Raw genomic sequence first — 21,895 nt, forward strand, 5'->3', positions numbered from 1 at the left:
CATACTTAAATATGTAACTTATTATATTATATATTATATACTATACACACATTCAAAGGAAAATGTGTTCAAAAACATTATTTTACATGCCTATCCAATGTTATACATCATATTTTTATTAATAATAATATTTTATATACATGATTATCACTATGTTTTTGTGTAGAACAACTCTTAAATAGTGATTCATTGAAATGTGCATGCAAACACATTCATTTGTTTCTTTCTGCTGTATGGATAAAATGTATATTTTCTCGCTTTTAATGAAATATTAATCAAAGTCAAAATAAAACTATGTGCATAATTGGTATAGCCTACTGACTGTACATGTAAACAAGTGACAACACGTTACATATATTATGTTAGCTTTGCATTTATTTGTATTTTGCAAGGTGAAAAATAGCCTATAACAACAATAATAATAATAATAATAATAATAATAATAATAATTATTATTATTATTATTATTGTTTATATACATGATTACCACTATATTTTTGTGTAAAATAAATGGCAAAATAATCTGTTTCTTTCCCTTGTTTGGATAAAATCCTAATTGATCTTTTCTTTTTATGCTCTTTCTATGAAATAGTAATCGAAGTCAAAAATGTGGTATACTGACTGTGAATTTAAAAAGGAAGTGATAAAACGTTACGTATATTAGTGTAGCGTTGCATTTATTTGTATTTTGGCCGATTTTATTTTTTTAAATAAATAATAATAATATGTTCTCAGTTCTAATGAAGTGTGGCAGAGAGTGACGCAGCGCGCGACTCGCCCCTGCTCTTCTATTCTGGAAACCCCAAGCGCGCGGACGGACCTGCCAACGCCCGGCGCAGAGAAACAAACAGAAAGGATACGGTGAGTGCCAATGACGCTCAAAATATCAACCATATTTAACTTCCTTCAACCAATATTATCGCTTGACCTAGTTGAATAACGAGTTATGAATATGTACAGTGTGAATAGATATATTTTGAAGGGGTATTTAACGAATTAAACGTGTTAAATGGCAGTTAGCACAGGCGGCTAAACGAGGTTGTGGAGAACCGGTCAGATTTTTACCACAGGCGGTTTTACAATCTTTATCGTGTTATTGTATAACATATTTAGTGTCTGTTTTATTATAATCACTAATCTATACCATGGCAGTATTAAATCTAAAGGATCTTTCTGGCTTTCAATCTGTCATCCGTTGCAGTCGCCTGTTGACGACGGATAACGGTAGATGTCATAATTTATTTATATTTTCATATTTGCATGTTATTTCTAATTTTTCTTCAATAAATACAGATTGATTTATTCTGGTTGATATAAAGGAATTGTGCAGTGCATGCTTGCTCAGTAGAAATTTTGTGTTTAGCTGGCCTTTAGTTGTTACAGCATCATTGGAAATGGAAATATGCTGCATTTTATCTATTTTTAATTATTCTGCATTGAATCTGAGTTTGTTTAACATGGATACTATTGTCTGAATTTTATAATTGAACTCAGCAAGGTTTTGCAAACTTCGCTGCCATTTAAACTAGACCAACATAGATAGATAGATAGATAGATAGATAGATAGATAGATAGATAGATAGATAGATAGACTGATGGATGGATGTTTGTGGTACTAGTTGATCATTGGTTCCTGCTGCCAAACATCATTTGTGTCAGGGATGTCTCTCTCTAACACATGCATTATACAGTTCATGTTTTTATAGTACTGGTATTGACTTGTCTGCAGGTTCTGGGTCATGAAAATTAAAAGAGAAGAACAGCATTAATGATGGATATTTGCATCCTTTATACTGTTTTTGACGTATTTCTCCTTGTAGACTGAATGATGTGAAGGAAGCTTTACTCCCTCTCAGATTCATTTGTTGGTTAGAGGAGGACACAGCATACATTTTTACTTGTATCACTGTGTATTTTGCAACAAGTTCTCTTTCTCTTCTTGTCATTGAGGAAATGCTTTTCCTGCCACAAATGAATCGTTAAAGTATCACAGGAAGAAGGCAGGACTTGAACGAGAAGAATGGACGAATCCAGCAGCTAAAACTGATCTAGCCTTGTGCTTAAAAGTATAAATTGATGATAAATTACATTTTTATAATCTCAGTGTTTTGGTTCACTTATGTTCTACTGGTAAATTACATTATTTGGTGCAACCAACAACAGCATTTAAAGTAACATATTTAATATGTGGTTTTGATCATTATTAGGGTTTCGCCCTAATAGTCAACTAACCATTAGTTGACTAGAAGAGGCTTGGTTGACCAAAATTGTATTATTCGGTTAGTCGCAGGAAGTGGCGAATTCATCCAGGCTGTGATGAAAGATCCTTAATGGCAGAAAATCCAATTCATCCACCTCAAATATGGCTTGAAATCACTTGACATATGCAAGTAACTATTAGCCTTATATCCAAGTGTTTGAGCGGAGAGCGTGCTTACTGCATAACATGCAGGCGCCGGTGCGATCTTTTACATTTAACATAAAATACGAAGTAATTTTTGGTCATACTAATAAGAATAATGGAAGCTGTAAAGGGTCTACTTTTATTTCTGTAAACTTACAATAACAGCAAAACCTTGTGATTTTTGTAAAATAAAGAAAACAATCAGGATGCGCTTTCTGCTGTCTTGGTCTCAGTGAACTTGAGCGTCACAAAAACTGATTTGAAACTCAGTGTATACTTGTATATATCTAAGGAAATATGTCTATTTTAAATGAATAAATTCAAGTGGAAACATATCCTAGGATTATATAGCCCATATGAAGCGTACATATAGGCACGTCCACTACTGTGGAGATGACGAGTAAGCATCGTCAACTTAATCTCTGCAGCAGAAAACATTATTAAAATGTTTAAACGGTCTTCAGCTTTTCACAACTATTCATAATAATTTTGCCGGTGCGCTGTGGTAAGCTTTATGCATGCATTTGAATGCAAATTATGCTATGTATTAAATATAGGCAATTAAAGGCTTAAATCAACAATTACTAGGCTTAAGTTGAGGACAGTCCTAATTATTATTACTTATATTTTTACATAACTGCCATTCATTTTCAAGTGAAAAATCTGTAGCTAAACAATTAGGTTGGATAGCAAAATGGCTCATATTATTGTTAAATTATTATTGCTAATAACTAGGAGTGCGTGACATGTATTGGGAAATAAATGGTATTGGTCAATTGTTTAAAAACAGCTGATGATCAGGGCCAATTACATCCTGTCAATCCTGCTGGTGATGGATGGAAAAATGTGTTCAGACTGTAACTCAAGAAATGTGTGAAGAAATTGTCTCATGTTAAATTTAGGGATGTTTTCAGTTTGCTAAAACGCTTTGGTTGACATGCGGCTTAACAGTTTAAAAAATAGCGATGTTAAAACAGACTCTTTTTGACCATATGACTCAACCATAGTTTAAGCCAAAACATCTCCCATCCAATAATCACAAAAAGCTTTGTGCTTTCCTTTAGTCTCATCTATCATATTCTGTCCATTTGATCACAAAATCCAAACAATAAATGCTGTTTTGGTGCTGTTAAATGACACATTAGTGCCTCAGTTCAAGTGGCAGTGTGGAGTGTGAACTTTTTCTTCCACTTTTACACAAATTATAGCACAAAAACATGCATGAACATCAAAAGATACCATACAACTACTGTATCATGTCTCCTGTAATCACTCAGTTTGTGTTTTAACCGTGAAACAGCTTGTGAACAATGTCACTTAAGCTTGCATTTACCTCAGGAAAGCTATCCAGTGTTAACATTTGTCAGTGAACTACATGGAAAAACACTAGAGAGTAGCTTATTTATTGTTAATTATATATGTATGTTTAAATAAATTTGTCATGATGAGTATGACATACTTGAAATGTATACAACATTTCACTTTTGAGTGTAATTATTATACCTGAAAATAGATAGCAGTTAAATATAATGGTTGGACTCTGTTGTACCAAATGAGAGGGGATGCTGCTGTAGAGTCTACAGCATTAGTTTGGAGAGATTTTTGAAGAAAATCAGTATCGGCAGAAATCACTGGCTATCGGAAAAATGTATTATCAGTGTATCCATTATCTCTATCAATAAGTATGTAAATATGTAAGTGCGTTTCTATTACAAATCTCTGATTATAGTGTCAGAAGCTGAAAAAAAAAAACTTGAGTCTTACTCTCATTTATAGCCTTTTGATTAACATTAATTATCTAGCTTTTAGAGTGTCTGAATGCAAGGGTGGAGATCATATACTGGTAGGAAAAAAAACATTCATGATCGTCATTATGAAATTATTATATATAAGATTCGACCTTCTGTATTTTATTATAAGGCTGTTCATTAGAATTGCCACAAATAGTGTGTAGTAGTATCATTCATAAAATTCTTTAAAAAAAAAAAAAGGTCATTCACTTGTCTGTACCAACAGCACTGTCATCTTATGTGTGTATAGTCTTATAAATCGTGTTAGTAGTCTAATATTTTCCATCTTAAAAATAAGGGTGAATATAGGGGAAAAAAAGAAGAATTTGAGGTGAGATTGATTCAAAGCATAGGCTTGTCCAAATGTACCCTGGTTTTAAAGAGGGGATTTACCGTCTGGGTATGCACATGGGTCTGGATTATATTGCTTTACAAAGTCTATCGCTTGAGGTGAGCTGAAGTTTGGCCTTAATACAGTTATTTCCAGTACAAAACTTGCCACTCGCGTTTCTTTCGGTTTGATTGCTATAGGATTTCAATGGTGTTTTAAAATAAATCAATATACATCATAGAGTTTTGACAATGCGAGTGTTGTAGTTTAATCCAGGTTTAACTATGTGTAAACGCACTGTAACTGCAATCTAGTTTAACTAATTACATTTTTGATAAGAATTTGTGTTGGACAGGTGACAGAACCATCAGTGCTTTGATTGTGGGTTTTCCACGGTAAAATGAGGTCAGGCCTTGCTTCCGCTGATTGCGGTGTGCGAGGGGAAGGAAACAGCCGGGATGGGCTTCCATCTCCTCGTCCTGACCATCTGTGAGCTTGAAGGCTCGCCCGCTTACTACTGCAGAGCTCTGCAGAGGCTTAGCTGCTGCTCAGGCGCGGTGCAAACAGCAGGAAGTGGTTCTCTCAGTCTCACACCAAAGGAAAGGGATATCGTCGTACTATTCTATTTTGCCCCTGTGTCTCCTCTCCACAGGCTCAGTGTCTCTGTTGTGTGAAAAGTGGTTTAGCATACTGACCCCGCTGTAAGCGATGTGCTAAGACCAATGACGTTATGCTTGGGTTTAAAGCTGCAGTGACCCACAATCCTAACAGGGGAGGGGCCGACTGGCCCGTCAGAGAGGGGGAAATTCAAATGTTTTAAAAGTGAAATGTATCAGAAACTACATTTATAGAGGAAAGAACTTTGCTCTAGAACTGTATGCTTAATTTATACGCAATTAATACTTGTCGAGTGCACACCGCCATGGGGTAGAGGCTATGGCGCAGGTCCGACACAGAAGTATAAATCAACCTTTAGTTTGCCTTTAGGGTAACATAGGCTTAAGTAAAATAGGGCTGCTTCAACGCATTATTTAAAGTTTGCATTAAGTTTAAAGATGATTCTGTGTCAAATTAGAATTACAGTGTGTGTCTTGCAATGTCTTACATTTAAAATGTAACTTCTGTCACTGTAGGGGGGGTCTGGGGGCATGCCCTACCGGAGGAAGATTTTGTGCATTTTTAATGTTAAATTCATCAATTTGGTGCACTTTAAGAGTTCAAAATTAAGAGCTCCAACCCATATTCAATATGCAAATTGAACAAAACCTCAATTTTAATAGGGACTCAAACCAGTTTTTAGGTTAATAAAAAACTATTTTAGTCTTGCACCACATAATAGTAATAATAATTATGGCTGTGCGATATTAAAGAAAAATGCTGATAATGCAATTAGTGTGTAAAATCTATTTAAATTATATTTAAAAACTGAGAATTAAACCATTTGTGTTTCACATTCTTTCTGGGAAAAGAAAGCATCCCTACAACTTCTGAAAGTGACCAGCAGTGTTGTGTGTGTGTGTGTGTGTGTGTGTCAGCCAAGGGTAGACTGCAAGTTATTGTTTTTCCGCATATTATTGCATTTACTAACTCTTTTTAACATCAAACAAGTCACATAAGTAACAAGTCGTGTGTCAAGTCTATTCTCTGCTATGCGTCGTCCTAAAACAGACACTTTTCACAATGTTTAAATAGCCTATTTAAGTCATTCAGATATTGCATGCCGTTGCGATATGCATATTGCGATATGTACATTTGTGATATTTCGATAATTTTGGACAGCCCTAATAATAATAGCATATAATAATAATATAATATGTAAGTTACAATATTAATCCTATTACACTTATAGCCATATATTGTAAAACTTGCACTGGAAAATACTAATTGACTAATTTCTATACTTGAGAGATAAACACGTGAGCTTTTTTATTTTAACTGTAGTCGAGCTTTTATTTTGACAGAAAACATGTTTAATCAACACTCAATTCAAATCTAGTAAAATGCGGTAATCGTCAACTATGCAGATGTGAAAGTTATCGGTAACTTGTGCCTGCTACGTTCCCAAATGCATGCCAAACTCAGCACATGCAAAGATGGAGATCACTGCATTCATTCACTGTGAGCAGACGCGGAGCTGATCACGTGCATGAAGCGTGCACTTCATCTTTGCGCTGCACAAATTTGAGTCTTTTGCGTTTTGATAAAGACATAACGCCTTATTTAACGCCTTTTGATAGCAATGGCATAAAACACAACATTTAAGTCCTTTTATGTTATTTTAAATATATTTTGGGGTAGTTAATGTAGCTATGGGAATCCCTGAAATCTAATTGTGACGGTCAATGTTGATATTGTTGCGGGCTACCACAAATAAATCAATGTATGGTAAACACTGAAAGTATGATGCACAGAATGAGCTGTTCTTTGTTGAATATAGTGTAATTTTGGCTGGTGTGTCAATTTAATTTCCCCCTTTCCAGTTCCACTCATCGTATGTGAAGTGGTTCGAGACAAAGTTGTACCACCAGTCCTTGCTTCGGACTCTCTTTCCCTGTTGTGGGTGTGGGAAGGGGCATATTTACTGCTTGAGAACTATAAGCAGCACGGCATAAAGCTTCATCATGTGTTTGTCCTCTCCTAATTAGGATCCAAAAGATAAATATGAAGTCTGCTTTTTAAAACTAAGAAATTATTAGAGGATGGTTAGTAGGGCCCTATAAAATCCGTTTTATTTTTTCCCAAATTCTGTTTTATTTTTTCCCAAATTCCGTTTTTTCCGTTTTAATTTTTGCAAATTCCGTTTTTTCCGTTTAAATTTTTGCAGATTCCTTTTTTTCCGTTAAAATGTTTGGCAATTCAGTTTTTTTTACCCTTTACTGTTATTTTGGTGAAAAAAGAGTGTGCTTTTAATGTTAATATAATAGAACATAAAACAAAAAATAGGAATGACCTTAAATTTACTGAGGTAACAAACATCACATTTACTTTTTAGGACAAATATGATATTTGGCATAACACTGCACTTCAAGTACTTCAAATATTAATGGTTATTAGCTTTAAACTTTCCGGTAAAATAAATTATAATAGTTTATATAAGTTAAAATGAAAGTGCTCCAGTAGCTTTTTCTTTCAAGTATTTTTTTTAAAAAAAAGAACTAAAAAAAAATAATCATAAGAATCATCTTTTACATACAGTACTATTAAGTAAAACATTTAAAGCTAAAAATTAACATTAAAAAATAACATTTCACCATGAAAGCATGTAGTGAATTGTTCTGTGTGTTTAACAATCACCATTATGATATCCAGAGCTGTGAAAAATAAAAATACACGAAAACACAACACTGCCAGAAGTTTTTCCCCCAACTTCAAAGGCCCCTTTAAATGATTAAAACTAGATGCTTAATTTTAACTTTAAGGTTACTTATCATGTAAACTACCCATATATAGCATGTTAAATGCATGTTTGGAACAGACTAACAGAGGGGAAAACGGTCGCATTTGCAGCAGATATGCATTGCTGCCTAATGTGCCCATTATAAATCAAAGCACGAGATGACAGGGGTCGAGTAGAACACCGGAAAATCTGACAGAATGGACAATATTTGTCTGTCTGTGCAATACACCGAGCCGCGGTTCAGGTGCGCGCGCGACCAATGCTGCCTGAGCACAACGAGCGCGCGGCTCCCGCTCTCCATACGCAAAGCTGCCTGCGCGTGCAGTGTGAAACCGCCGTTAGCGTCGAGTTTCTTAACTTTTTCGCTGCCGAAAGCAGAGCCGTGGAGACCAACTTCGCCATACTTTCATTGTTTTGAAGGGCGAGCTGAAATGACGGGAGGGGTTGTGTCGCGGAGATTTGCTTCCCCCCGTCTGCACTTTCCTCAGACATGCGTTCTTAACCCACACGACACAGAATTTCATTACAAATATGAAAAATTCCGGGGAAATCTGCGTTAACACTAGATTCCGCGTTTATTTGCAGATTCCGCGTTAATATGCCAATTCCGCGATTCCGTCCGCGATTCCGTGATCGCGGAAATTATAGGGCCCTAGGTTAGTATGTGCCAACTGATAGGAAGCGCTGTATATCAAAATTTGATTGGAAGCTTATGACACATTTAGAATTTTTTAATTCCATCTAAAGATGTCCTTATAAATTTATCTATCTACTGTTAAAGAAAAGGGTGTGCAGTTTTCAGTCTGGTAGTATGCACTTAGCTTGAATATAATCAAACCTGGGTAGGTTGCAGGGTTTTTCCTACATTGAAATTTTTTTGGCGGCCGCCAAAACAAACTTTTGTCCCGCCAAAGCTTTATTTGATGAGTTATTGTGATTTATATATTGATGTGGATGACTAATGCGCGTGACAAGGGCGCACGTTAACTGAGTGACAGAGAACGAGCAGAGAGCTGTGCTTACTCTCTGTCTTCAAATGATCACCGTCAGAGCTCTTTCTCACTCGCACATATCAATCAAAATCAGCTGAACTTACACAAAAGTAAAAGGTCGGAAGACTGACTCAATGTTCCACGTGGCGCGTTTGCAATTTTTTTCCCCTTGATTTGCTGTTGGGTGTGAATTGCGCTCAATAAAGCGGCCATAAACCATACTTTCAAATACACGGAAAAATATTCTTATAAAGTGTTTTCTGTGATGACAAATCTTTTGCATTGTTTTATAAGTCTGGATTCACATATACACGTCTGCTATTGTCCGATTCACGAACTAATGACTCATTTGAACCGATTCATTTTACTGAACTGATCTGTCCAATACTGAACTCACGAATCAGTGTTTAATCATTTACTCACAACACCTCTGTAATGAGAATGCAAGTGTGCTTACCCCATTAAACAAGAGGGGTTAGTAAGAATTAGTCTTAATAATCCACAGTATTTTCCTGTGTTTATTTTGGGTATTTATATTGATAATGTGTAGTAAATTACCACAAAAAAATTAGTTTAGACTGGAATAAGGTGAAACCAGAGCAACGCAAGTTGTTGATAGCTGGCTGATAATGTTATTAAATTGTAGATATGGTAGAGAATGAGACCATTTGTTATTACATTTTAAATGCTATTTTTTAATGATTGTTGCCAAAATAATTAATCAGTAACCATACAAACTGGGTAAAAACGGGGAACAAAAGAAACACATCAAGATTCAAGACATCATACATAATAATAAAAAAAAAAGATTTGCATTTATTTTACATTTATTGTCTGTATTGGGCTGACATATCACGCATATATACTTTTAGTGTGTGTGTGTGTGTGTGTGTGTGTGTGTGTGTGTGTGTGTGTGTGTGTGTGTGTGTGTGTGTGTGTGTGTGTGTGTGTGTGTGTGTGTGTGTGTGTGTGTGTGTGTGTGTGCGCCTGTGCCCGTGCCCGCGTGTGTGTGGATGACCATGTCTGGTCAGCTAGACAGCCACCACCGAAGACCATTTCTGACCCAGGAAAAACCCTGGGTTGGTAATATAAAAGCCATAATGCAAGTTAAGTTATTGCACAAACCATTTGCATGGATGCATGTAATGTGAGCCCATCACCAGTAACATGTCAGACTAAAGGAAATGCATTACTGTGCTGTGATTTGAACATGACGTATTCTGTCTTCTCCAGCAGAAAGCAGGGACTGATTAATTTCCCACATTTTGAGTTGATCGCAGCCAAGCCTGTCACAGTTTCTAATGTGGGTGTTTTATACTTGCAGACCAACAACAGCTTTGTGAAGATTCTGTCTTCCAGTCTGTTTTGGTATTATACTGACTAATTTAGTTGATGTGATCATAAAAAAGGATTTCTGCACCACCGACACTACAAAATGTGTTTTATCATATGATTATTTACCAAAACAACATTTGCATTGATGAATCTTTAACAACAGTTTGTCATATGATATTGATTTAGTAACTAGTGTGCTGGATGCATTGCAATTCAATGAAAGTACTGGCTCATTTGGTCAGGATTCAGTCAACGCTGCTTGCACTCTGTTTGTTTTGTGGTACAGGAAACACTGATTTAAATCATATGGTCAGTTCAGATCAAACAGAATAGGAGACTTTTCCCCTGCTAAATTCATTTGACGCTGCTTTATAAAAGTGGTCAAATACAAGAAAGAATAGATAAAAATACATCTTGGTTGTTTCTATGGTGACCATTTTCCCGCTATACATTTTAATAGATGTGTGAGCTTTAATTTTTGCTTTTATCTGCATTAAGCAAATTATTTGATTTTAAATATAGATGCATGATTATGACCATAATTTATGGGTGATTTCTGTTGCCTACACACTATTACTCTGCACAGACATGGTAGTAGTGGACATTAGCCATGTTTACATGCACATTTTTTTGTTATTTCTATTAAAATAATTCCAATTGAAAGATTTAGTGGACTGTTTACATGAGACGTTATCTAAACCGATCTGGGGTTTACATGTGATGACTTTCAGTAGCAATCATCACAGAGCAGTTTGTCTGCCGCATCAGAAATGTGACGGTGTCCTCTCCAGCAGATATGTGTTCGCGGATGCCATAGCAACTCTCAGCGGCCACCAGGACTTTTATAAAAAGTTTTATAAAAGCTATTTATTTATTGTAAAGTGTAACCATCTCAGAAATTTTTTTTTTATTTTGTCAGGTGCAGTTGAAGTAAAAAGTGCCTGGGATAAACGCTCAAGATGAGGGTGTAGCCAGGCTATGTCTGTGTCATTATGCCAACATTATCTTCTTAACGTATATATAACTTAATAAAAAGTTTAACGTTACCCCTCAGACAAATGAACTTTCCTCTCTTGTCAGCATTATAGCCTGGTGAGAGCGCGGCGTGTGCTCTTCAGTAGTGAAGGCGCGCGCTGTGTATCACGTCATATAAGGACGCACACTGAAAAGTAATCGGATCAGGTCATTTACATGGTGAAATTTTTCGTTTGATCGGTTCATGAAAAGGTTTATCCCACCCCTCTCAAACCGATTACAATTTCATTCGGTTTGGGCATTTTTATTCCGCTTGAGGTGTTTATATGGAGCATTTTCATTCAGATTTGTCTTTTAAACCAATTACAGTGCTCCATGTAAACGCACCTATAGACCTATAGAGGTGTTGTGTAATGCTCGTGGGCTAATAGTGTCTCCATTTACAACTTTTGAACTTGAGAATGACACACCATCAGAGTGCAAGCTATGACTGAATACAGTGCAACGCGTCTCATGTGAATGCTTATGTCTTTCGTTGCAGATCTTGAATGAGAACAGTGGACTTGTAAAAGCACAGCTATGCAGACGATCAAGTGCGTCGTTGTTGGTGATGGTGCAGTGGGTAAAACCTGTCTATTAATCTCCTATACAACTAATAAATTCCCCTCCGAATATGTACCAACGGTGAGTAGCATTTTCCAGTTCATTTCACATTCATTTGTAAAAAGTCAAATTTCCTGCTGTTTTTTTTTATGGCTGAAATTCCTTTATTGTGTTAGAAAACAACCCCCCCAAAAAATGTCTGAATGTACAATGGACACGTTTTTTGCTTGCCTACAGGTCTTTGATAACTATGCAGTTACGGTTATGATTGGTGGTGAGCCGTACACCCTTGGGCTGTTTGATACTGCAGGTACAGTACCAATAGTTTTACTCTCTCATTTACAGCCTTTTGATTAACATTAATTATCTAGCTTTTAGATTGTCTGAATGCAAGGGTGGAGATCATATACTGGTAGGAAAAAAAAACATTCATGATCGTCATTGTTATGAAAATTCGACCTCGGGAGCTTCGGGAGCGAATTCCACACATTCCTGTGGAGGGTGGTTGGGTTTGAAACTGCTTTTTTTGGAGGATTGTGGGACCAGAGCCTTTTGCTGTGCATGTGCTCAAATGCACCATTGAGCGCATGGCTGAATGATGCCTGTCGGCTGCTCAGGATCACAACTGCATTCTTAGTTTTAATATTTCCTGTTATTTCCATCTCTCTGTAGGTCAGGAAGATTATGATAGATTACGACCCCTGAGCTACCCTCAGACAGATGTCTTCTTAGTCTGTTTCTCAGTTGTTTCACCTTCTTCATTTGAAAACGTCAAAGAAAAGGTGAGCTTGAATCCTTCAAACCAGACATTTTGTTGGTTGCATAGGGTTGGACGATTAATCGAAAAGTAATCGAAACCGAAATTTTCTCGTTTTGGTTATTTCGTTTTTTTTACCTGTGAATACTTTCCCCTTAAAATCATACTACCGTGTGTGTAGTCACGTGACTCCACCCCATCCAATCATCGACATGGAAGCAACATTAGGAGAACTCTAAACACAGGAGTCATCAGCACACATACAGACAGCCAAACCCAAAGCCAGATCACGTTTGCTTGCAGCCTCACAAAAGTTTTGTCTATTTGTCTATAAGGCTTGCCAGTTTGAACATTTCAAGTGCTTTCAGACCATCGTATGTGTATCATTGTATTGAACTAATGCGCTGATATATTGTGGCACACACAAATAGGGCCCTATAAAATCCGTTTTATTTTTTCCCAAATTCCGTTTTTTCCATTTTAATTTTTGCAGATTCCTTTTGTTCCGTTAAAATGTTTGGCAATTCATTTTTTTTACCCTTTACTGTTATTTTGGTGAAAAAAGAGTGTGCTTTTAATGTTAATATAATAGAACATAAAACAAAAATGCTTATTAGCTTTAAACTTTCCGGTAAAATACATTATAATAGTTTATATAAGTTAAAATGAAAGTGCTCCATTGGCTTTTTCTTTCGGGTAATTTTTTTTAAAAAGAACTCAAAAAAAAAAAAATCATAAGAATCATCTTTTACATACAGTACTATTAAGTAAAACATTTAAAGCTGAAAATTAACATTAAAAAATAACACATTTCACCATGAAATCATGTAGTGAATTGTTCTGTGTGTTTAACAATCACCATTATGATATCCAGAGCTGTGAAAAATAAAAATACACGAAAACACAACACTGCCTGAAGTTTTTTCCCCCAACTTCAAAGGCCCCTTTAAGTTATTAAAACTAGATGCTTAATTTTAACTTTAAGGTTACTTATCATGTAAACTACCCATATATAGCATGTTAAATGCATGTTTGGAACAGACTAACAGAGGGGAAAACGGTCGCATTTGCAGCAGATATGCATTGCTGCCTAATGTGCCCATTATAAATCAAAGCACGAGATGACAGGGGTCGAGCAGAACACCGGAAAATCTGACAGAATGGACAATATTTGTCTGTATGTGCAATACACGAGCCGAGGTTCAGGTGCGCGCGCGACCAATGCTGCCTGAGCACAACGAGCGCACGGCTCCCGCTCTCCATACGCAAAGCTTTTGCGCTGCCTGCGCGTGCAGTGTGAAACCGGCGTTAGCGTCGAGTTTCTTAACTTTTTCGCTGCCGAAAGCAGAGCTGTGGAGACCAACTTCGCCATTCTTTCATTGTTTTGAAGGGCGAGCTGAAATGACGGGAGCGGTTGTGTCGCGAAGATTTGCTTCCCCCATTCTGCACTTTCCTCAGACATACGTTCTTAACCCACACGACACAGAATTTCATTACAAATATGAAAAATTCTGGGGAAATCTGCGTTAACACCAGATTCCACATTTATATGCAGATTCCCCGTTAATATGCCAATTCCGCGATTCCGTGATCGCGGAAATTATAGGGCCCTACACAAACACATACAGACAGTAGCTCGCACATCACGTGAAGATCACATGCACAGAGAAACATTCATGAGCGCAGAAACTCATTGTCAACGCTGTCCTGATATTTATCACTAAAGTAGCTTAGAAACTCAACAGTTATTGCATAGATTTTTTTACTTTAGTAGTAACTACAGCCCACAGCTTCACAATTAATAGAGACGGTATGGCTAATTCACACAAGCAAACGCTCTCTCATTAATGCGTTTAAATTAGAGATGTCAAATTACACAACTTTCCACAATCGATTGTCATTTAAATTAACAATCGATTAATTGTTAGACTTGATACTGCAAAATGCGTCTACTGCAATGGCTTATAGCCAACAGCATGACAGGGTGTGTAAATGCAGCTCAAAACGCTGTGTTCATCACTAAATTAATAAGAAGGGTTTTTAGTCTAAATAAAGGGCTAATAGGATTGTAAAATGAGTTGATGTGATTGATCATTTAATTAAATTACTTTTTATTTATTGATAATCAAATAGGCTTTAATGACTAATACAATGTGTCACCAACGCCGCAACTCAGATCTGTTATGCAGAATGTGTCCACGTGCTCTTCCTGGAAAAACGAGCTGAAAGGGCCAGCTAAACCCAATGAATTCAAATCCAAGAAATGCATCCTATAGGAGATTAATATACAAAATAAACATATTACAAATTATATCTGCACTTGAGCTAAGTTTACTTGCTTTTCATTCATGGTCTGCACTCTTCCTAGAGGAACGCGCTGAAACACGACAACTAAACCCAAATAATTCACAATGTTTTATTACAGTATTGTTCTCTTTATAATGTTATGTAATATGCCAGTTCAAATCATATTCATTATTAGTTGTGCATTACTATTTGATCACTGGTATGCCGTTCATACCGTGATAATTCTTTATGATAAATCACATATATATAAAAACATAACTCTGCTGCACACGCTTCATTTGCTTGTGTCCACTGCATGTTTCGTGGTTGAGCAGCACATACAGCCCTATTGCATTGTCTATCTTTTGTGTTGTGCAGTCTTGTGTCTGCCAGTAGTCTAAAATGATTGCCTGCAATTTTGTTGTTTAGTGTTCAGTCAGGGCTGTTTTTCTCAAAAGCTCGGCGAGTTAGGGCTGTCAATCTTCCTCCGTTATCCCATTCGAATTTCATTTGTTAGTTTTTTTTAATATTCAAATTATATTTCAAATATAGCTCAAGTTTAACTTATTGACATATTTGACAACGTATTACTTACACAAAAACAAGTAAATCAACTAATGGCCAAGACGCGCTCTGCACATAACGTTTAAATGAACAAACTGGGTGCTGAATAAGAGTTTTGTGCAAGCAGTTTAAGGTTGTGACCCTTGTCCCAAATATAGCAGCCTTCATTCAGTGATTGAAACAAATATTATTCATATTAATTTAGGTTTTACATCATATTGAACGGTCCAAGTGAGCTGTGCTGTGGTAAACATGGAACTTTTCCTTGACATGAAACGGTAAATAATAACACCAGTGATACTGGCGCATTTATCCTTTATTCATGTAATATCTCTTCAGTCAGTACAGTAGACTATATTTGAGTAATGTTTCTGTTTAACCTTAAATAAAATGAGGCATGGTATGCTAACTGTAGCTTACATAGCTTGCATACAACTTTATCTCGCTGCTCACAATTTTACCTCCTACCGACCAAAATTCAAAGTACGTCCAGACATGGCTTTGTAGATTTTGGAGGGATGAAATCGCTTTCTCTGTTTTGGTCAAGTTAGGCTCTGCACTTTCTGTCATCTTCCATGCAAGACACGTCAACTTTCAGCATTGACGCTGTGGCTGACAGTGCGACTCCTGTGACCTGTCTCTGAACCCCCTGAGTGCGCTCATTCGCAAAGCATACAGCCACGCCTCTACTACCGCAGGCGCGAATAGATTAAAAAAAATATTCGAATATCAATTTTCATCTTCAAATTTTTATTTATTTTTTTACTATTCAAATATATATTTGAATTTTGAATATTCGTTGACAGCCCTATTGTGAGTTAAGTGGATTTTAGAAACTATTGGTTTCAATGGTTCTACGATCTACTTAGGCTTTTAAGAAATGCAACCCCTGTCATTTTATTAATAATTACTGGTTAGACCTATTACGCACGTTAATTAGAAAAATTGTGATCTGATCCTTTGTGCTGTTTCCTTCAGTGGGTACCTGAGATCACCCACCACTGTCCAAAGACCCCCTTCCTGCTGGTGGGGACGCAGATTGATCTGAGAGATGATCCTTCTACCATCGAGAAGCTTGCCAAGAACAAACAGAAACCCATTACTCCGGAGACAGCAGAGAAGCTGGCCCGCGATCTGAAGGCTGTCAAATATGTGGAGTGCTCCGCTCTGACGCAGGTAAAGGGGGTCTTGTATACGACACGCATCATATATGTTCATGAATGTATATCATCTACATTACAAACAGAAACAGCCTCTTTAGTTGGTCATTTTAACATACTAAAATATCCTCAGTGAGACTGTGTGAGAATTCAGCATCCTAGAGAACGGTATCTCTTCGTTCTCATTGGTTAGAAGTGTACTGATTATATAGTGTTAGTATTTTACATTTGATCGTTGAATCAAAGCTTCCAGGTGTATTTTGTATTTATATACAAGAAAGTGGAAGCATTATAGCGTTTGGTCAGAGGCTCAGAGACAATTTTTTGTGATTTTTTTTTAAATTTTTTTTTTTAAAGGATTAAGGATTGACCTTTGGTTTGGTTGGTGATCAGGGGTTAATCTGTCATTGACAAGCTATTATCAGCCTGTTAATGCATGCATATTAGAATATAAATCAATATGTGATTCTTATCTGATGGGAATATTCATATTATAGGCAACATGAAATGGCACACAGAAAGTGGGACTATGATGTCATTGATTAGTATTATTTTGCATCCATGTGGCCTTGTCTATGACTGCAGAAAATTGTTGTTAGGTGGTCAAAGTTAATGCATTTTATTTTCTTATTAGGAGTAACTTGCATTTAGGCAGATAATATATATTAAAGTAATTAGTATGATTTCATGTTGTGTTTGGCAGGATTGTTTTTCTTTTTAGGAAACAAATGTACTGTTTGTTTTTTGATTGCTGTAGTGGACTTGGTAAATGCTACCAGTCGGTTTAGAAGAGCGCAATGGTGAAATAAATATTATTTGCAATTGGCATCCTAGTTTTTGGAAAATTTTCTCTGCTTTTTTTGTTTTTCGATCTGCCACACCAATGTATCCATTTTCCATAATTGTTAGTGTCGTCGGTAGGCCTGCATGGCATCTGCACCTGTAGAATGACTGTTTCAGTGCAACATACTCTTTTACAAGCAGCTTCTCTTCCTCACTAGCTGCTGTGCTGTGCTCTTGAAATGTGCTAGTTCCTTTCTTTTATATCTCTCCTCTCTCTTTTTCTCCTCTGTTTTCTGTAACTGCTAACATTGGTGCTTTATTCTGTTTCCCTTCCCTTCTGTGTTCATAGCGAGGTCTGAAGAATGTATTTGATGAAGCTATCCTAGCTGCCCTCGAACCTCCTGAAACACAGCGAAAACGGAAGTGCTGTATATTTTAAACCCCTCTTCTCTTTCTAACGCCCCACTCTTCCCCAGATGTTTGCTGCTTCCTTTAGTTACCTCTTGCTCCACAGAAAAGACAAGTATCCCAATCTCTTAAGTGACATCATAAATATGTATCTTCTTTCAACAATACTAAAGGATTTGCTTTTGCTGTTTTCCTTTTTCTACTTTTTGTTGTCTTTTGAGACTGCTAAAGTTAGACCAGTTCTTGGGGGTGACATTTGTGTCCTTCCTAAAGATTTTTTTTTGCACTTTCAGTTTCAAAATTAAAATGTGGAAGTTTACAATTAAGGGTTGCATATAGTTTTTTTTTGCTTTAAATACTGATATGTTGCTTTAAACATTGGATCTTTAAAGTTCATAGTCTTTATTTGATTGTTACTGTTATTTAAGAGCAGACAAAGGTAAAATAATTGAGTACATTGCTGCTCAGTTTACTTGGATTTCTAAGAATCATTCCTTTTGTCAGTGTATTTATTTTGTACTGCAACAATTGTATCATATAAAGTTAATTCTAATCTTATTGACGTATGGCTACAGTTTGCAGTTTGGTGCCATTCTTATCCATACAACGTCTTGAGAGTTTAAATGGCTTAATATAATCCTGTGAAATATGTGCCATTAATAAAGGACAGCTGCAATTGCCATTACTCAATGCGTCTCTCTCGTTAATTATGTATTAATGCTGTTTTTAAACCTGAGTTGGAGGTTTTAAATGGCCATGGTCCACTTTGATGCCAATGTCAACCATGTATATGTGACTAGCTAATGCAGTTTAATTGCATAAATGTCTACTTAATGGATTCATACAGCACACTTTGCACACTATTAAACACTACCCACACTGTCTTTTTTTTGCACAAAGCGCAATGCACATCTACCTTCCACCAGTTGTTTGCAGATAAAAGCTTCTCACTATAGCTCACACAGTGTGGCCTTGTCACAGCCTTTATTTGAGACATAACAGCGCTGGACTGGACAATAACTTCTCAGACTTCTCTTCTGAGGACGATTTTCTCGAACAATGTCATGGTTATTGTTTCCAAGCGCCTAGCACTTCCTCCTTACCCCTAATCTGGGCATTTGCACAGAAAAGCGCATTGTACATACTCTCCTTTGCTTTAGCCGTCACCTGACTTGTCGACAAACAAAAGTGATCTGAAATTTCATGAAAGTGTTGTTCTTGCTCTTTACACCCAGATGAGGCTTCCACACTGCAGGTTGCATTGTCTTAGATCATTTGTCTATTTATTTCACCCTGAGGCTTGAGTTTCTGTTTGACCAGCCCTTCACCTCACCAACCCTTCAGTCTCTGAGCCTGTGTTTGCTTGCACTTCCACTTTCTTGTTTGACACCTTGCGTCTGAATCACTGCTCCGCATGGTTGATTCAGTTTATTTTCAGTTCACTTGGTCTGAACTTAGTTGCAGCTTATATATATAGAGAGAGATGTGTAAAGTTTTGGTTGGATGTGTAAAGCAAACCAAATTTAGCTTTAGTTCATTTTCAGGCCCATATGGGAACTGTGCTGAAACGACGGCAGAATTGGTTATTTATATTCAACACATATATTCAACACATCCCCCATATTAAGTAGATTGGCTAATGTTATTATGCTTTTAGGAACCAAAAAGAGTGTAACACTCTTAAAAAAAAAAAAAAAAACAAACTATTGAACTATATATATATTTTTAAAGTGATTTTGCTCTTTTTGGCGTATTCCCATTTGCTGTCTTTGTTGCTTGGTTTCACTGTAAATATTACTTTATGGCACATTGACATTTATTTTATGCTTATCCATGATGCTATTATATTTTGCATTTTATGATGTCCTGAGTCATCCAATCATTTTGCGTCTGTGAAAGAAATGATTTTTTCCAACCCACCCATTGATTTACTTTTCTTCTTTTGTCTGTGTGTTGACCCATGTTGAGTGTCCATCTCTCCCTTGCTTTGTGTTCACAGAAAGGCCTAAAGAACGTATTTGATGAGGCGATTTTGGCAGCCCTGGAGCCCCCAGAGCCCAAGAAGAAGCGTAAATGTGTGCTGCTATGAGCGCCCTGTATCCCATCTCCCCCTCCCTTCTTTGTCTCTGCTAAGGCTGGTCCACAGCTTTACACTCTAAAAAGCAATGTGTAAAAGAAGTGAGTTTCAATATTTGCTCTGCAATAAAGATATAAAGAGTACCCACCATACACATGCACATTTACATGTACACAAGAAAAAACACACAACCCACATGCCCATTAATCTAAAAACCTATAGGGCCTTTTCTAGTTTTGATTCCAGGAGTCTTACTTCTGTACTTCATGGTGAGATTTAGAGAATGCCGCCTTGGTTTGCCAGCTGAATATCGACATTTAAGTGGGTTCATGTAACGCATACAGTAGTAATGCTTCGCAGGCACTCTGTTGCTAAAGTCTTAAGTAGATTCAGGTTGTATCCATTTCCATTGTACTGTGCAAACATTTTGTTCAGCTTTCAAAAATGGCTACTGAATCACTCTGACCTGATCTGAAATGTCACTAGCCCAAGAAATAAAGCTGTATGATTAGAATCCCTCTTCCACCTTTGAACAACATCACCTGAAGTGCTTAGAAATAGCTCCTTATTCTTTGCCAATATTCCCATTTAATAGGCATTCGAGACAAAAGCCCTGCATATGGTTCAGTTGTTTTCCGTGGATAACTTTGACTCCTCATATAAAGGAAATTGGTCCATCTCGAGCAGGGAACTTTCTAACAGTGTTAGCAGAACAAGTGGCGTGTTCTAATGCGTCGCTAGGGACCATGGAAGCGTTTTCCAGAACTTGTGATGCATGTGGGTAAGCCTCCAGGTTCCTTTGGATAGGTTAACATTAATAATAATGTAAGCTGACAAAAGTTGTTGTAGGCTCCAATTGTTTTTATTTTACCAAATGATTTTTTTTCCTTCCTTTATTTTTTTGTTTTTTTATCTTATTTTTGTTTTCTCTCCTTTTGTTCAGGGGCTGGATCCCAACAATTCTCTGATCCACCTGTTTTTGTTTTTTAAGCTTGAACATTTATGTGGTTGTGCAAGATAACCCCTCGTTAAACTCTCAACTGAACCAAGTTTAATAGTGCAGCACAGGTGGATCAGAATTGGTTTGATATCCGGTCTTTTCCCCTCCCTAGTTGTTTGTTTTTGTTTTGGTGGAAACCAAATGCTCTGTATGAAGTCTCTCCTTTGTACTGTATATGCATTCTTTTGAGAAAAAAAAATATTAAACTTATACCTTAATTGCCTTTATTATGTTCCAATCCCTTTCTTAAGGTGCTGCATACATTGTATTAATCACTTGTTAAATAGCAATCTCTTCAGCCTCAGCAGTTGTTGGACTCAGTAGGACTATGTTGGTCAGTATGATGTTTTGTGATCTAACACTTTTCTGCCAGCAGGGTGTGCTGAATGACCAGATAGGGGAAAGGCAGCCTCTTCGTCAGGGATCTGTAGCAGTGAACGTTTAGTGAGCATTTGCAGTCTTTGAATGTGAAAATGCGCACGTAGGAATAGGACTTTTATTCACTCTAGTAGAGAAATGCATAATTGGTAATTTACCAGATGCTTTTGTCCTAAGCAACTTTCAGTATACAAATGTAATTGCATAACTTTCAAAGATCTGTTAAAATTGTCCTCATAGCAGTATTTAAGCAGGATTTGTGGAATTCAGTATAACTTTTAAACCCTTTTTATTTCAATTCTGTTATTTACTCGCCTTCATGCTGTTTCAAACCCATAAGACTTTCATTCATTTTCGAAACACAAATGAAGGTATTTGAATAAATCTGAGCGCTTTTTCTCCCTCCATTGACAGCTACGCAACTACCTGATGCTCCAAAAAGTTCATAAAGATATCATAAAACATCCATATGAATCGAGCAGTTTAGTCCAAATGTTCTTAAGAGAATCTTCTTTCTTTAAACTGAATTCAATTCTTTCTTAATTCAGGCTTTTATTCACACATAAACTCATCAACGCACACATCAGTTGTGGTAAATGGAAGCTCAAGCATGTTTACTTGACCTGCGAGAACCAATGAGGTTCATTCTTGTGCT

General features: G+C 36.7%; 1 protein-coding gene across 2 annotated transcripts; it reads left to right on the top strand.

The window, feature by feature from the left end:
- Window positions 1–743: 743 nt before the first annotated feature.
- Window positions 744–21,089, top strand: cdc42 (cell division cycle 42). 2 transcript variants are annotated; one of them, XM_067432429.1, is made up of 6 exons: window positions 744–861; window positions 11,766–11,908; window positions 12,065–12,137; window positions 12,500–12,609; window positions 16,413–16,610; window positions 19,785–21,089. In XM_067432429.1, exons 2-6 carry the CDS (start codon window positions 11,804–11,806, stop codon window positions 19,872–19,874), a joined length of 576 nt encoding a protein of 191 aa, XP_067288530.1. In that variant the 5' UTR covers window positions 744–861; window positions 11,766–11,803; the 3' UTR covers window positions 19,875–21,089. The 2 variants fall into 2 exon arrangements, with proteins under 2 accessions (XP_067288530.1, XP_067288529.1); XM_067432428.1 differs by lacking the exon at window positions 19,785–21,089 and adding an exon at window positions 17,727–18,470.
- Window positions 21,090–21,895: the final 806 nt, after the last annotated feature.

This window comes from Pseudorasbora parva, chromosome 22 (assembly GCF_024679245.1).
Source record: "Pseudorasbora parva isolate DD20220531a chromosome 22, ASM2467924v1, whole genome shotgun sequence".
Classification (NCBI taxonomy): domain Eukaryota; kingdom Metazoa; phylum Chordata; class Actinopteri; order Cypriniformes; family Gobionidae; genus Pseudorasbora; species Pseudorasbora parva.

Excerpts from the sequence above, each read along its gene's own strand:
- cdc42 (XM_067432429.1), top strand. The coding sequence starts at position 11,804 with ATGCAGACGATCAAGTGCGTCGTTGTTGGTGATGGTGCAGTGGGTAAA. Across the intron at positions 12,610-16,412 it reads TTGAAAACGTCAAAGAAAAG|TGGGTACCTGAGATCACCCA; the intron begins GTGAGCTTGAAT and ends TGTTTCCTTCAG. Across the intron at positions 16,611-19,784 it reads AGTGCTCCGCTCTGACGCAG|AAAGGCCTAAAGAACGTATT; the intron begins GTAAAGGGGGTC and ends TTGTGTTCACAG.